Consider the following 14,714-nt stretch of genomic DNA (forward strand, 5'->3'; position numbering starts at 1 on the left):
TAAAAATGCTACAAATGTATTAAATGCAAATGAAATCAAAGTATATTTGATTAAAATGTACAAACCCAATTCCAGTGAAGTTGGGGCGTGTTGAACATAAATAAAAATAAAACAGCCATAAAATTCTCACTTAATGAACATTTGCTCTATGACATTTATCAGTTTGAACGTGAAATATTTTGCCATTACAGTTTATTTCTTAAATGTCTCCAGGTCCAGTTTATGTTTTGGCAGCAATTAACTTACCTCATTCACTCCCAAAGACGTTTTTAAACGTCTTTTCAGACTTGGTCCAGAATTGGCTGGTACTGAATGAGTTAAGAAGTCAATTAACCCTTTCACGGAACGGCGGTTACTCCAGTGGACGGCTAGCTGACCATGTAATCAGGTTACAAGTTGCACGAAAGGGTTAAATAGGTCAACAAAATGATTTTAAGCGGAACAATTAAAATGTCATCATTATTGCCAGCAAAATAAAAGTATCGCTGTCTGCCACTTCAAAATCTGTTTTGACACCAAACATGAGCAAGATGTGGCGAGGAAACACACGTCCGTTTTTTTTTGTTTTTTTTTCCTTCCCCTGATTCGTGTCAATATTTGGCCAAACAAACTTAGAAAGAAAAGATCTTCCTCTTGTTCTGGCTGTAGATCAATTAATAAAAGCCTTCGCTATGTCTACGACTAAAATAGTCTCGTCGTTATGCTCCGTATTTCTGTCGCCAGGAGACAGAAGCTTAGCTTAGCATCAAGACAGGTGTCATGATTCTGTTCTATATTTTTTTTTTCCTTCTCCAGTGAAATGACTTCCCGTGTTTTTTTTTCCTGGGTTTTAAGAAATCCATCATTGCGCTAATCTGCTTCCAAGCTCTCCAAAGAAGCCAAGCTGTGCCACTTAGCAAATGCGCGGCGGCGTGGCTTGACACATTGCGTCTCCCTCTCTCTGGCGCTCTCTCCGGCAGCTGCCATGTTTGCGGCTTCCAGACGGAGCTCAACGCCCAGTTCGTGGGCCACATGTCGCTCCATGTGGACAGGGAGCAGTGGATGTTCTCGCTCTGCTGCAGCGTCTGCGACTTTGTATGCATGGAGGAGGGCGACATGAAGAGCCACATCAGCAGCGGACACGCAGGTACGGCCCCCGCCCCGCCCCACCTTTTTTTGAAATGGCTCAAAAGCCTGACTCGAAACCTGTCGGCGCAGGAAGCGGCTCCTTTGTTGGCACTCGGTGATGCTGTGCAATGCAAACCAAAAAAACAGAGTTGACGACAACTCGTCGAGCGAGGTTCCTCGTTCCCTAAAATTTACAAAATGGATCAAGAATTGAAGCCACCCCAAAAGTTACACCAAACATTTTTTGAAAGCCGAGTAACAAAGTGAACTTGGTTATTGAATCCTAGGAGAGATTAACTTGGGTCATTTCAGTTCATTCAAAGTTACGACAAGCTCGCTTTATGAACACAAACTCGCATTATCAAAACAATGGTGCAGAATATTTTTGTCATAATGAACCAACTTTTTTTTTTTTTTTTTTTTTTTAGCACAGGAACGTCAAACTTGGTCCATTAAAAAAATCGACGGTTACATTGAACATGTTGATGACTTCTCAAAGTAACTGAACTGTTTGAGGCACAGCGGTTACTACAGCGGACGGCTTTTCACGTTATCGGGTGACAGGGTGCATGAAAGGGTTCAGGTTAGTTCCAAACCTAATACAATGTTAGGTCGCCTCGGTTCATTCAACCAAAGTGACGGCGAACGTGCTTCATAAACGACAAAGTCAACTTTATTGAAACAAAGCCGTGGGAGACTTGGTTTAAAAAACAAAAACAAAAAAAAACAAACGTTGCATAAAACTGTTCATTCAGTCGTCTAGTCTGCAATGCTCACAGGGGTCGTTTTTTTTTTTTTTTTTTTTTTTTTTAAATAAAAGTAAAGTTGGTTGATGAAAGAAATAGTTAATGTGAACTCTCTATATTGGGGAAGGGGATTCCAATTTTATTTTTGGAGCATGGGTTTATAAAAACAAGTTTCGGTTCTTCATATTTGAGTAACAGCGAAGGCGGTTTACCCAAACAAAATGGAGGCAAACTTGGTTTTTCGAAAAGGAAATGCAAACTGGGTTTATCCAAATGAATTTATGGCAAACTTGGTGATTAAAACGGTTGACGTTGAACTTTGTTCAAGAAAGAAAGCAGTGACCGGCTGGGTTGAATAAAAACGAGAGCAAACTTGCTGAGAACAAAAGTTCGATTGCTCACTTTGTTGTAAGACTCAAACTTGAGCTCTGACCAAGTTTGTTCGAATAAAAACCGGAAGCAAAATTCTTTCCTTTGCCTCCGATACGAACTCCAGTAGGCGTTTCTTGATTTATTTATTTACTGTTTTGACATTTGGAGCTCCTCGTGTGATCCTTTGCTGATGGATGGCAAGCGTTTTTGTCCCAAAACATGTTTTATTGCTGCTCTTTGGCTTTTCCCACTGTGACCGTAAGTCCGTGCACGCACGTGCGTGCCGCCGGGCTTATTGAGTGCGTGCGCGTGGGATTGGCAACATGAGGAGGGTCTTCACGGGCCACGGTGGCCTCGTTTATCCGGCAAGGCCGCTGGCCCTTCTCGCCCCGAAGGGTGAGGCGAGAAATCTGCTTTACGCTGGCGAAAGGATGGCCCCACCATATCTGGCCACCCGCCATTCACATTAGCAACAGTCTGGGAATATTTGGTGCTCGACCCCAGTTGTGAATTCAAATGTCTGTCTTCATTCTAAAAGATGGTATAGCTAAATAGTTAAATATTGGTTGTTGGTTGTTGCCTTGATTTGGCTTTTTTTTTTTCCTCATAAATTGGTTCGTTAAAATGCATTTACTATTTTTATTTCATAGAAGTAATCGGTTGATTAAATTACTGTATGTTACAAAAAAAGGATTGCATGAATTTCTCAAAATAATTGCGGAATTTTAGTTGTTCATTTTTGTTCTTATTCATTTGCCATTCGTTAATTTGACTATTATAAAGAAAAAAATGTTTATATGAAAGAATTGAATTAGAATGTAGATGTTAAAAATACCAAATGCATTAAAATAGTCAAACATGCTTACTGTATGTTTTGGATCTACTTATTTGGTTCAGTATTGATAATGAAAAACCCTGTTCATGAATGTATTAAAACATCCAAATGTGATCAAATCACACATCAAAATCAGATTTTAACTTTTTTCTTCTTCTTTTTGATCTCTCAATGACATGGCCCATCTGTCTGGTTTTAAATCGAAAAGGTTTGCCTCCCGTGCCCCCCCCCTCCCTCTGCGTAGCCCCAGTGTCCCCCATCGTGGGAATTAGCACACCACCCACAGCATCGTGCAACTCTTGAGTGACACGCCACCTTTTAGTCTCTGTCAGTCGACTGTGTGGTTCAGAACCAGAGTGGCCGAGCTCAGCCGGCGCGTCTGCAGTTCAAAGAGCTTAACCCCCCGCGGAGTCCCAAACCGAGTCTACGCCACCAGACTCAGCAAGTGTGGGGGCTTCCCTATCGTTGACGTTTTGGAGCGAAAGCCCTTTGTTGGGGCGCGCCTCTGCCATTTTTGGCCGTGACCCTCTCTGTCCCTGTACTTTGAATTCCCCTCACTGCCACTTCCCGGTGAATGAAAGACGTGGATCAATAATCGCATGCCGCTGCTCGATTGCCCTGCCGGCAAAACCTCAATCGCAGTTGTGTGTCGGCATCAAAGATAAATGTGAGGTTATTCCCATGGTGGCTGTCAGAGGCAAAACGCCTATTTTGCAGTCGAGAATCTCACAGCACACCCCGAAACAAAAATGAGGACACTGTTCAATAATCTCAAAATTCAAACGGAGAGTGTTTAATTGTTCTGCCTATCACCACTGGCATAGAATAGATGAACAAAGCACTATGAGGCGCTTGGGAGTACAAGGCGCACCTTCAATGAATGGCTTATTTGAAAACTGTTTTCATATGTGGTTGTTATATATATGCGTTATGCATCCACTAGATGGAGCTACGCTAAAGGAATACAATACAATACAGCTTAATCTACAGTATATCGAGCTTTCACAATCGCTGCAGCTGTATGAAAGCGCTTTACAAAACATTAGAAATACTACGTCCAGGAAATCAGAATATTGATCCATAAAGAAGGCGCATCGGATTCTGAGGCGCACTGTCAGCTTTTGAGAAAATTGAATGCTTTTAGGTGCGCCTTATTAGTGCGGAAAACACAGTATGCTATTTCATATATTTTGTAATAATTCAGTGAGAAATTTCCCTTTGGTCATCTGACCTCCTGTCCCCCTTCTCATCTGGTAACATTCCAGGCCTGAATTCGAGGAGTCCCCTGAGCGAGACCAAGAGCACGTCGTCATCCCTCTCGGCGCTCAGCGACTCGCTCAACAGCTCAGAGGGCGGCGAAGAGCTCAAGAGTCTGCTGGCCCCACCCTCCTCGGCTGGCAGCCAATCCAGCGCCGGGAGCCACGCGGGCTCGGGCACGGAGGACAAATCCGATAAAGGTAAAAGGGCTCAAATGCAAAAAATACAGGCAGGCTCCATCTTATGGACATTGGGGACATTTTCACTCTCCTATAAGTTTGAATGAAATTCAGTAGAAAACAGTAAATACACCGCTTACATGACCTCAAAACCTCGAATGTTGTAACATTCCGACAATGTAGCATGGACCAAGTACAGAGCCTTGTGGAACACAAACACTATCTATTCACAGGCGGGGGTTGCATGTAGGTTCTTGTTCTAAATCATTCTGCCCTATGAAAAACACGCAACCAAAAAAGGAAAAAAAACCTGAACAGGTTGAGGATTGCTGAGCATTTGCCCAAAGTAAGAAGCGCTCACTTTGACGCCTCTCTGCCCAGGCTTCGAGTGCGTGTTCTGCACGTTTGTGTGCAAGACGCGCAGCATGTACGAGCGCCACCTGCAGATCCACCTCATCGCGCGGATGTTCGAGTGCGACGTGTGCCACAAGTTCCTGAAGACGCCCGAGCAGCTGCTGGAGCACAAGAAGTGTCACAGCGTCCCCGCCGGAGGACTCAAGTAAGGAAAGCAAGTACAGTCACACCTCTCCTAAACGCCGCCCATCCCCCCACCCCCCCCCCCCTCCCCGGCCCCTCCCTCACCCATCACACAAGCATAGCGTTATCTCAAACGAAGTTTGGCTCGGAAAACTAAAATAATGACCAACTTAGTTCATGATAACAGAGGTGCTGCTAACTTAGAAACACGAGTGACAACATGTTTCTTAAAACCAACAAACTTGGTTTTTGTAGCGTCCATTTTGGGTTCATGTCAAGGGAAACCTCCTTCGGGTCCACGCCACCCCAAGCAAAAATTGTCCGGCGCATTTGGAAAGAAAATCTTGTCATTCGTGCGCCTTCTTTTTCCTCCTCTACAGCCTGCCGGCGTCTTTGTAAATTGTCCTCTCTCGTTTTATTTCTCATTTTCCTCCTGTCTTCTTAATCGTCTTCATTTCTGTCATTGTCCGTTTCGTCTCGTCCTTCGCAGTTGTCTTCTTCTTGCTCTTCATCACCATCTTCATTCATTGTCTCCTTCGGCTTTGTCTTCCTCTCCGTCGTCGTCTTTGGTTCGCGGAGCAACTCGCACCCGTTTCTGATCCAGGCTCGCTGTGGCGCGATGGCAGTTAAAGATGAGACCCAATTTAGTGCAAGGCCGGTCAAATAATAACAGTTGTCGTGATGTCAGAGGTTTTCGAGCCGGAGGCGGCCTGAAATTAGGCGCAGGCGGCCGCCTCCAAATTTCATATGCAGGAAAAACCCTGTGATTCTGTTCTGCAGGGTTTGTGAGGCGCTTTGGGGCCCAGAGCAGATGAAAGGTGCTATTTAAAAATGTAAGTGCCGCTCCATTCCTCACCCACGCCCCTCCTGTCCATCACAATCAATATCCGTCCGCGTCCCCTCTCACTGCTCTCGCCGCCTTCAACCGTTCTGGTGTCCTCCTACCCCGACCCCTTTTTTTTTTTTTTTTTTTTTTGCGCCGCTCCTTCCAGGTGCCCCTTCTGCATCTACTCCAGCAGTCGTCCGGTGGCCATGGAGTGCCACCTGAAGACGCACCTCCAGACGGAGCACCGCTGCCGCATCTGCCGGGGACTGTGGCCCGACCGCCCCTCCCTGGAGGCCCACGCGCGCTCCCACCGCCTGGGCAACCACTACCGCTGCGAGCGCTGCGGCTACTTGTCCAAGACGGCCAACAAGCTCATCGAGCATGTGCGCGTGCACACGGGCGAGCGGCCGTTCCACTGCGACCGCTGCCCGTACCGCTGCAAGCGCAAGGACAACCTCAACCTGCACAAGAGGCTCAAGCACGCACCGCCCACCCCCCGGGCAGAGGCGGCGGAGGAGGGAGGTGGCGGGCCCGGCCGGGAGACGCCAGGCGGACTCGCTGCGTCCCGGGCGCTGCGCTCTGTCGCCTTGACCCGCACTCGCCTGGCGCGCCCCCACAGCCGGCCCCCGTTGGGCGGCGGCGACGACGACGTGGACCCGTACGGGGACTGCGAGCGGGTGCACCTGATCCCCCTCACCACCCTGTTCACCCACAGCTTCACATTCCACCCCCTGCCCCGCCTCCCTGCCGCCACCCACTCCGCTGCCCCCTCTCCTGCCACCCACAAACACTCCTTCCTGGCCTATCTGGGACTTACGGAGAGGGCTGAGACTGTTTGACTTGTTTTGTTTTGATTCAATCAGACCACCACAAACATTTCTAAGAGCTGTACATGCTAACAGAAAATACATTTATATCCAAAAGCTGCTTTTTTTTTTTCCTCCTCTAAGTTTATTGAATTTTACGACGGCTACGTTGGACGAGCGCTTAGCTCCAGGAAGCTAAAACTTTGCTAGCTCGTTTTAAAGCTGCATCAAGATAGCATGCCTCTTTCTGTGTTTCAAGCTAGCATAGGAAGCTAATGTTGAGTTTTGGGTTGGGTTTTTGGGGCGTTGCGGCACAGATGGAACCAATGAAACGGACAAAGGCTCGTTTCCAAAGCAGACGCCTCAAACCACGCACTTATTTATCAATCTTGTACATAGTTTTGTAGCCCTTACCCATATTTTGTAATTTTTGTCATTTTCTTTTGTATGATGGTCAAACCATGTTTTGCTTAGCTGCTGCCTGACGTCACCTCTTTATTTCCCCCTGCTAAGCTATGAGAATCAAACCTAAAAAATTTGACATCCTGATTCAAGATAATTTTTGCACTCACCCGATCCCCAACGACAAAATTCTATGTACCGTGCTAACGGGTTAGCGGAGGCGGCCGGCTGGAGTTTGCTTGGTCGCCGCAGAGTCGATTCAAATGGTGCTTTTTGAAGCTTTTTGTAATTTTTCTGTATAAAAAAGAAGCTAAATAACTACAAAAAAACTGTTCCAAAATGACTTGAATGAATGTATTTTTGTTGATGTTTTAAAAAAAAAGTGTGAACAGGGACATTGTGTGTGCTAAAAGACTGAAAATTGCCTCTTTCTTTTTACTTTTTGTGATTTTTTTCCCCCCATTTTGTTTCTTTGTACTGAGCCTTTGTCATGCAATATAATTTTGCTAATATCCATCGCTCGCCCTTTATCTTCCAGCAGACACGCGAACGACGGGGTGTGCTTTTGATCAAAATTCCTTTGTCGATTTTTTTTTTTAGGTCCTCTCTTTACAACTGAGTTGTGATGTAACCCGAATTTGTTCACGAGTGATCGCTATGCGATGCTAAAGCAGTTGTAAATTTAAAAAAAAAAACTACTTGTAGGCTATAAATGGGGAAAAAAAACAATCAAATGAAAAACAGTAACCATGGTGCTCGTTGATCCTGAGCCTTCTGTGAGAGGCAAGACGTGTTCTTACGCCACCGCTCAAATTAACTACGTGACATTTGTAACCTTGAAATTTCATGTCGGTGGAGTTGTAAACCAAGGACCCGACTGCTCTTGCCTAGTTTTCATACTGCCAAGTAATTTTGAGATATATGTAGAGGAGACCAAGTATAGAGCCTTGTGGAACACCACCAGTATCTATCGAGAGGGTGGTCCTTGGTGCACAACGCAGTTCCATTTCTACGACAGTGACAAAACCCAAATTTGTAAGCAAGTAAATATCACTAATGGATCTCAGAACAGTTTTAAACCCAACACCTCTGTCATTGACTATCATGCCAAACCCTAATAGTAGCAAGTTTCACCCCATCCCTGAAAACATCAACTCAGCACTTACTTTTGTGAACACGTCTAAGGCAAAAGCACTTAGCAAGCTTCAAACGCACTGGCTGGGAAAACAACTCAAACATGACACCATTAGGCTCCGCCCATGCAGACCCGATAATTAAATGGGCACAAATTGTGTGTATTAGAGAGCCAGAGGTGAAGCTCATCCTGGGAGCTAAAAGGGACCCCAGGCTAAATTTGTGATCTGCATCTTTATTATTATTATTTTTTTTTTTGCACGACGCTGCACTTTTATTTCACGATGAGACTCGATGGACCTGTTCTGAATAGAACGGGGCAGCAGAGCGTTTTGTTTGAAATTCAATTTGATTTTTGAAAAGCTTTATCCATTAAGTTGTAGAGTGGCAACGTGTATCTCCACATTTTGATTTTCTTCGTATTATCAAAACAATTTTCTCTCGTTCAAAAAAATGTTTTTGCCATTGGTTTTGAAAAACTGAACAAAAATATTTTTTTTCGACAAAAGTACAAAGAATAGTTTTTTTCTAGTTTTTATTTTTGTTTTTTTTTCCTTCCCAAAATGGACAAACGTGTTCTAAATTCAGAGGGAAGAAAAGCCCCTCTTTAACACACATACACATACACACATGTACTAAATATCCTAAAATGTGGAGTTACATGTTTCTCACCGAACAGCATCATGTGGCCTTCAGAGCCTGAATCCCTTGTCAAGGTACTCAAAGTCTACCTTTTTTTTTTTTGTCCATGACACAAATGCATTTTGAAATCATTTTTTTAAAATTATTTTCGACATTAAATTGTGCCAGATTGGATGGGAGAATTGTTTTCGACCAAAACGTACGTAGCCGCGGGACGTGATGTTAGGATGCAATCCGTCACGTCCTGATTTGTTTTGTCTCCCTGTTGTTTGCCAACTCACTATCAGTGTCTTTTTTATTTTTTAAATAGATGCTAATTGCAATTCAATCAAGACCCCCCCCCCACACACACACAATAATAATAAAAATAGTTTCTTTGAGGATTTCAAATGTCATCAATTTTGGTATAAACACTTTGCACTCCCCACTGTTAGCATGACCTCAACATTTAGTCCCTCGGTATCTTAGCACTTGTTTTCTTGATTTTGGCGTTTTTACGATTGAGAGGGGGGAAAAAGGCTCAACCTGCCGCATTTGCTTTGGTAACAATTGGTATATGCTGTACAAAGCTTTTTTTTTATATGATGATGATTATTATTATTATTACTCCATGGTTAAGGCTGTACAGGGTTGTGACGAGAACTGGTAAATAGATCATTTGTACTTTTTTTTTTTGTATTTGTTCCGTTGGTATTATGTTCAACATGCCGGATCTAAATGTAACAGGATTGAAAGTAAAGCTTACATCAAATATTAAAATGTCTTCTTGTCTTTTCGAGTTTCCTCACACTTGGCAACATCCTTCAGTGACCGGGTATTGTTAAAACACCTTTCATGGACTACGTTGGGGCGAAGTGTCTGTCTACCCGTCACCGGTCGAAAAGCCAACATGATGATACAAGATGCTTTTTGTTGGACAGCGCCAATAGTATATGACTACATTATTGTGTGTATAATTGCAATAATTTTGTCGCAACAAATATTAAACATTCTTCGCGACCCTTGCGGGGATCAGACGTTCAGATAGACGGATGGCAAAATACATGAGCCCAGTAGATTCCAGTTGCCGCCGGCAGTTGAGTCAATAAATGCGCCCTGAAAGAAAATGTTGGAAAAAAATGTATACAAATGTCAGTTAGTACAACCCCAAAAAAAAGAAAAAAAACCCAAGACAAATGCACACACACAAGACTGGCTCATTGTAAGGATACATCTTTATCGTTGGACATAATTGTGTCTCAAGATTAAAATTTAAATTGCACGTCAATATCAGAGCACAAAGCAGACACTTTCAGTCCCACCTGTCAAAAGTCCTTCCAGACTGCAGTCGAGTTTTGAGTGGCCTCCATCGCACTCTTTCTACGTCAATTTCCGAGGACAATGAAAAGGAAATAGGGGGGGGGGGGGGGGGGGAGCAAATGAAAATCAAATGTTTCCAGTTCCACCCAGTCCACTGGAGAGGCTTAAAATGTGAGTTGTCGGATCATCTCTGACCGAAATCACTTGTTCTAATTTATCCTCGTCGTCGGAAGGTATCGCTTCTGTCACGCCGTGTTTTTTACGGGGCCGACGGGAGGGCGGGGGTGGTGGGTGCTAATAATGAAAGTTGCGGCACGTTCCCGGCCAGCCAAAGGTCGGCGCTGCCTAATGAAAACAGATGAAGCAGAGATAAAGTGTTTGGCGACATTAAGGGAGTCATTCATCAGCGTTAAGCCCCCGGCGGCGACGGAACACCTTGGACGGGGGCGCTTCCCTTGCGGCGGGTACGTTCACGTTAGCTTTCATGCTAGTCAACCCAGTCAGCAAAATTGGTCTGGCCCAGCTCTGGGGCAGACACGGCACGTACACTCGGCCCACATACCTCAATGAATGACGGTCCTGCAGTGATGTAGATGTAGCCATCTTTTGATTGTGACATCAATTTCCTGGTCTGAGGCCCAAGATGTTAGGCTGTTAGGTCTCACAGCGACTGTGAAAACTGTAAGAAAACAAGAATGGACAGTGTGTTAGGAAAACAAACATTTGTACATGTCATGAACAATGAATAGTCAGTAAAAATAACCCCTGAAATTTCTTATAATAATAATAATAATACATTTCATTTATAAGCGTACGCTCTAAATTGTCCCAAGGTGTGACTGTGGGCGTGGATGGTTGTTCGCCTCTGTGTGCCCTGCGATTGGCTGGCAACTGATTCAGGGTGTCCCCCGCCTACTGCCCGAAGACGGCTGGGATAGGCTCCAGCAACCCCCGCGACCCTAGTGAGGATTAAGCGGTTCGGAAAATGGATGGATGAATGGATTTATAAGCGTCTTTCAAGACACTCTAGGACACTTTACAACCAAAACTAAACTAGGTGTGACGCTGTGGGGCGGAATATTTGCCACCAAAAATTAAACGTGAATAACTTTTAAAGAGTTTATACTGAATTTGAATGACGTGAATTGAAGGTCAGTGGCTCGGATAATGGATGGATTTGTATATTTTACTCTGAATCATATTGAATAACTGAATCTGAATTGTACAATCTGAATTTGAAACAAAATACTTTTTTTTCTTTGAAACTGTATTTGATCCTCACTGAAAATGAAATTCTGTTTATTTTCATATTCAGTCTTACAAATACAAAACAACTTTTTTTTCAATGTCAGATTTTGTTTTTGAATTGAGGTACTAAGTTTTAAATTAACTTTATGGTCAAGTATGAAGTATCCGGTTTGTGTTGCAGCAAACGGAATCAAAATTAATTTCATTGTATTTCAGTGCAGAAAGGTTTCTTTTTGGCAGCACCTCTGACTGTTCGATCACCTACATTTTCACAAGTGATGTGTCGGTCGCGAACGCGCCGGTGCAAAGATCGGCTCTTTGAAGTGAACGATGAGCCGTTTTTAGAGGAAAAAACCGACAATGTATAGTAAGGCGTTTTTAGCCCAAAGAAAACGACCATGTATCGTAAGGCGTTTTTCAACGAAAAAACGACCATGTATAGTAAGGCGTTTTTAGCCGAAAAAAAACTACCATGTTTATTTAGTAAGGCGTTTTTAGCCGGGAAAAAAAAACGACCATGGATGGGAAGGCGTTTTAACCCAAAAAAAACGGCCATGTATAGTAAGGCGTTTTTCAACGAAAAACACGACCTTTTATACTAAGGCGTTTTTACCCGAAAAAAATGACCATGCATAGTAAGCCGTTTTTAGCCGAAAAAAACGACCATGTACAGTAAGGCGTTTAGTAAGGCGTTTTTAGCCGAAAAAAACGACCATGTATAGTAAGGCGTTGATAGCCGAAAAAAACGACCATGTTTAGTAAGGCGTTTTTAGCCGAGAAAAACGACCATGTATAGAAAGGCGTTTTTAGCTGGAAAAAAAACCGACCATGTGTAGTAAGGCGTTTTTCAACGAATAAAACGACCATGAATAGTAAGGTGTTTTGAGCCGGAAAAAAAGGAACAAGTATAGTAAGGTGTTTTTAGACGAAAAAAACGACCATGTATAGTAAGGTGTTTTTAGACGAAAAAAACGACCAAAAAAACGACCATGTATATAAGGGGTTTTTAGACGAAAAAAACAACCATGTATATAGTAAGGCGTTTTTAGAAGAACAAAATGACCAAAATAACGACCATGTATAGTAAGGCGTTTTTAGACGAAAAAAACGACCATGTATAGTAAGGCGTTTTTAGACGAAAAAAACGACCATAAATAGTAAGGCGCTTTTAGCCGAAAAAAATGACCATGTATAGTAAGGCGCTTTTAGCTGAAAAAAATGACAATATATAGTAGTAAGGTGTTTTTAGCCGAAAAAGACGACCAAAAAAAACCGACCATGTATAGTAAGGCGTTTTTAGACGAAAAAAAACGACCATATATAGTAAGGCGTTTTTAGACGAAAAAAAACGACCATGTATAGTAAGGCGTTTTTAGACGAAAAAAACCGACCAAAAAAACGACCATGTATAGTAAGGCATTTTTAGACGAAAAAAAATGACCATGTATAGTAAGGCGTTTTTAGACGAAAAAAAACGACCAAAAAAACGACCATGTATTATAGTAAGGCATTTTTAGACGAAAAAAAACGACCATGTATAGTAAGGCGTTTTTGGTCTTTTTTTTTCGTCTAAAAACGCCTTACTATCCATGGTCGTTTTTATTCATCTAAAAACGCCTTAGTATACATGGTCGTTTTTTTGGTCGTTTTTTTCCGGCTAAAAATGCCTTACTAAACATGGTCATTTTTTTCGGCTAAAAACGCCTTACTATACATGGTCGTTTTTTTGGTCGTCTTTTTCGTCTAAAAACGCCTTACTATACATGGTCGTTTTTTTCGTCCAAAAACGCCTTACTATATATACATGGTCGTTTTTTGCGCTGAAAACGCCTTACTATATATGGTCGTCTTTTTCGGCTAAAAAAGCCTTACTTTATCACATAGGGTCTACGCAGGATGTTCATTACAACCCTGTTAGTAAAGTGGTTTGTGCGTCCGCGTCCCAATGCAGAGGTGCAGGCTTCGATTCTGGCTCAGGCCGTTTGTGTGTTGTCAAAAACATGTGTGGCCATCTTTTTTTTATTCTCTTCACGCTCTCACTCACACCAAGGAACAATTCACATTAGGCAATGATGCATCAACATTTTTTTCAGCAAAAATACTCCTTTTTGGACATGGTTGTTTTTTATTGTGAAAAATGCCTTTCTTTACAAAGAAAAAAAAGCCTAGGAATGGTGTCTTGAAAAAAAAAGTGTCATATTGAGACAATGTTGATTGCTCACGTCCATCCAGCTAGTCGAGTGGTTAGTGGGTCTGTATCCCAGTGCAGAGGTGCTCGGTTCAATTCCAGCTCTGGCGATTTGTTCTCAAAAACATGTGGGGCCATCAATTTTTTCGCTCTCATTCACACCAACTAACAATTCACAAAACACCTGACAATACATGGTCATCATTTTGGCTGTAAAAAAACGCCTTGCTATAAATGGTCATTTTTTATTGTGAAAAATGCCTTCCAACACACAAAAAAAATCTTGACAATTCATGCCCTTGTATTTTGAAAAAAAAGTGTCTTGTATCGGAACTATGTGAGGCGTTCACGGCGGCCTGGTAGTCGAATGGTTAGTGTGTCTGCGTCACAGTGCAGAAGTGCAGGGTTCGATTCCGGCTCCGGGCTTCTGTGTTTTCAGAAACAAGCGTGGCCATCCATTTTCTGATCCTCTTCTCCAGACAAATCTTTGCACTCACACCAACGAACAATTCACAAACAACCTTCCTATCCATCGTGGTTTTTTTGGGCTAAAAACGCCTTACTATACGTGGTCGTTTTTTGGGCTAAAAACGCCTTACTATACATGGTCGTTTTTGCTTCGGATAAAAACGGCTGACTAAACATGGTCGTTTTTTTCGGCTAAAAACGCCTTACTATACGTGGTCCTTTATTTCGGCTAAAAACGCCTTACTAAACATGGTCGGGGTTTTTTTCAGCTAAAAACGGCTTACTATACATGGTTGGGTTTTTTTTCGGTAAAAAACGCCTTACTATACATGGTCGTTTTTTTCGGCTAAAAACACCTTACTATACATGGTCGTTTTTTTCCGGCTAAAAACGCCTTACTAAACATGGTCGTTTTTTTCGGCTAAAAATGCCTTACTATACATGGTCGTTTATTTCGGCTAAAAACGCCTTACTATCCAGTACATGGTCGGTTTTTTTGGGCTAAAAACGCCTTACTATACATGATCGTTTTTTTTCGTCTAAAAACCCCTTACTATACATGGTCGTTTTTTTCCGGCTGAAAACGCCTTACTAAACATGGTCGTTTTTTTCGGCTAAAAATGCCTTACTATACGTGGTCCTTTATTTCGGCTAAAAACGCCTTACTA

The 14,714-nt window shown here is 42.8% G+C and overlaps 1 protein-coding gene across 2 annotated transcripts in view; it reads left to right on the top strand.

Annotated features, from left to right (window-relative positions):
- The window catches only part of znf827 (zinc finger protein 827), a 71,745-nt gene extending 62,143 nt beyond the window's left edge, over positions 1-9,602 (top strand). The window contains exons 11-15 of one of the 2 annotated variants that reach the window (XM_086119603.1): positions 960-1,126; positions 4,326-4,517; positions 4,878-5,055; positions 5,814-5,866; positions 6,026-6,171. In XM_086119603.1, the coding sequence (XP_085975729.1) occupies positions 960-1,126; positions 4,326-4,517; positions 4,878-5,055; positions 5,814-5,862 (586 nt within the window). In that variant the 3' untranslated portion in view covers positions 5,863-5,866; positions 6,026-6,171. Of the gene's footprint in view, positions 1-959; positions 1,127-4,325; positions 4,518-4,877; positions 5,056-5,813; positions 5,867-6,025 lie in introns of both variants that reach the window. The other variant, XM_086119602.1, reaches the window with a different exon arrangement.
- Positions 9,603-14,714: the final 5,112 nt, after the last annotated feature.

Source organism: Hippocampus guttulatus, chromosome 9 (assembly GCF_054856545.1).
Source record: "Hippocampus guttulatus isolate MCC_2025c chromosome 9, RoL_Hgut_1.0, whole genome shotgun sequence".
Lineage (NCBI taxonomy): Eukaryota > Metazoa > Chordata > Actinopteri > Syngnathiformes > Syngnathidae > Hippocampus > Hippocampus guttulatus.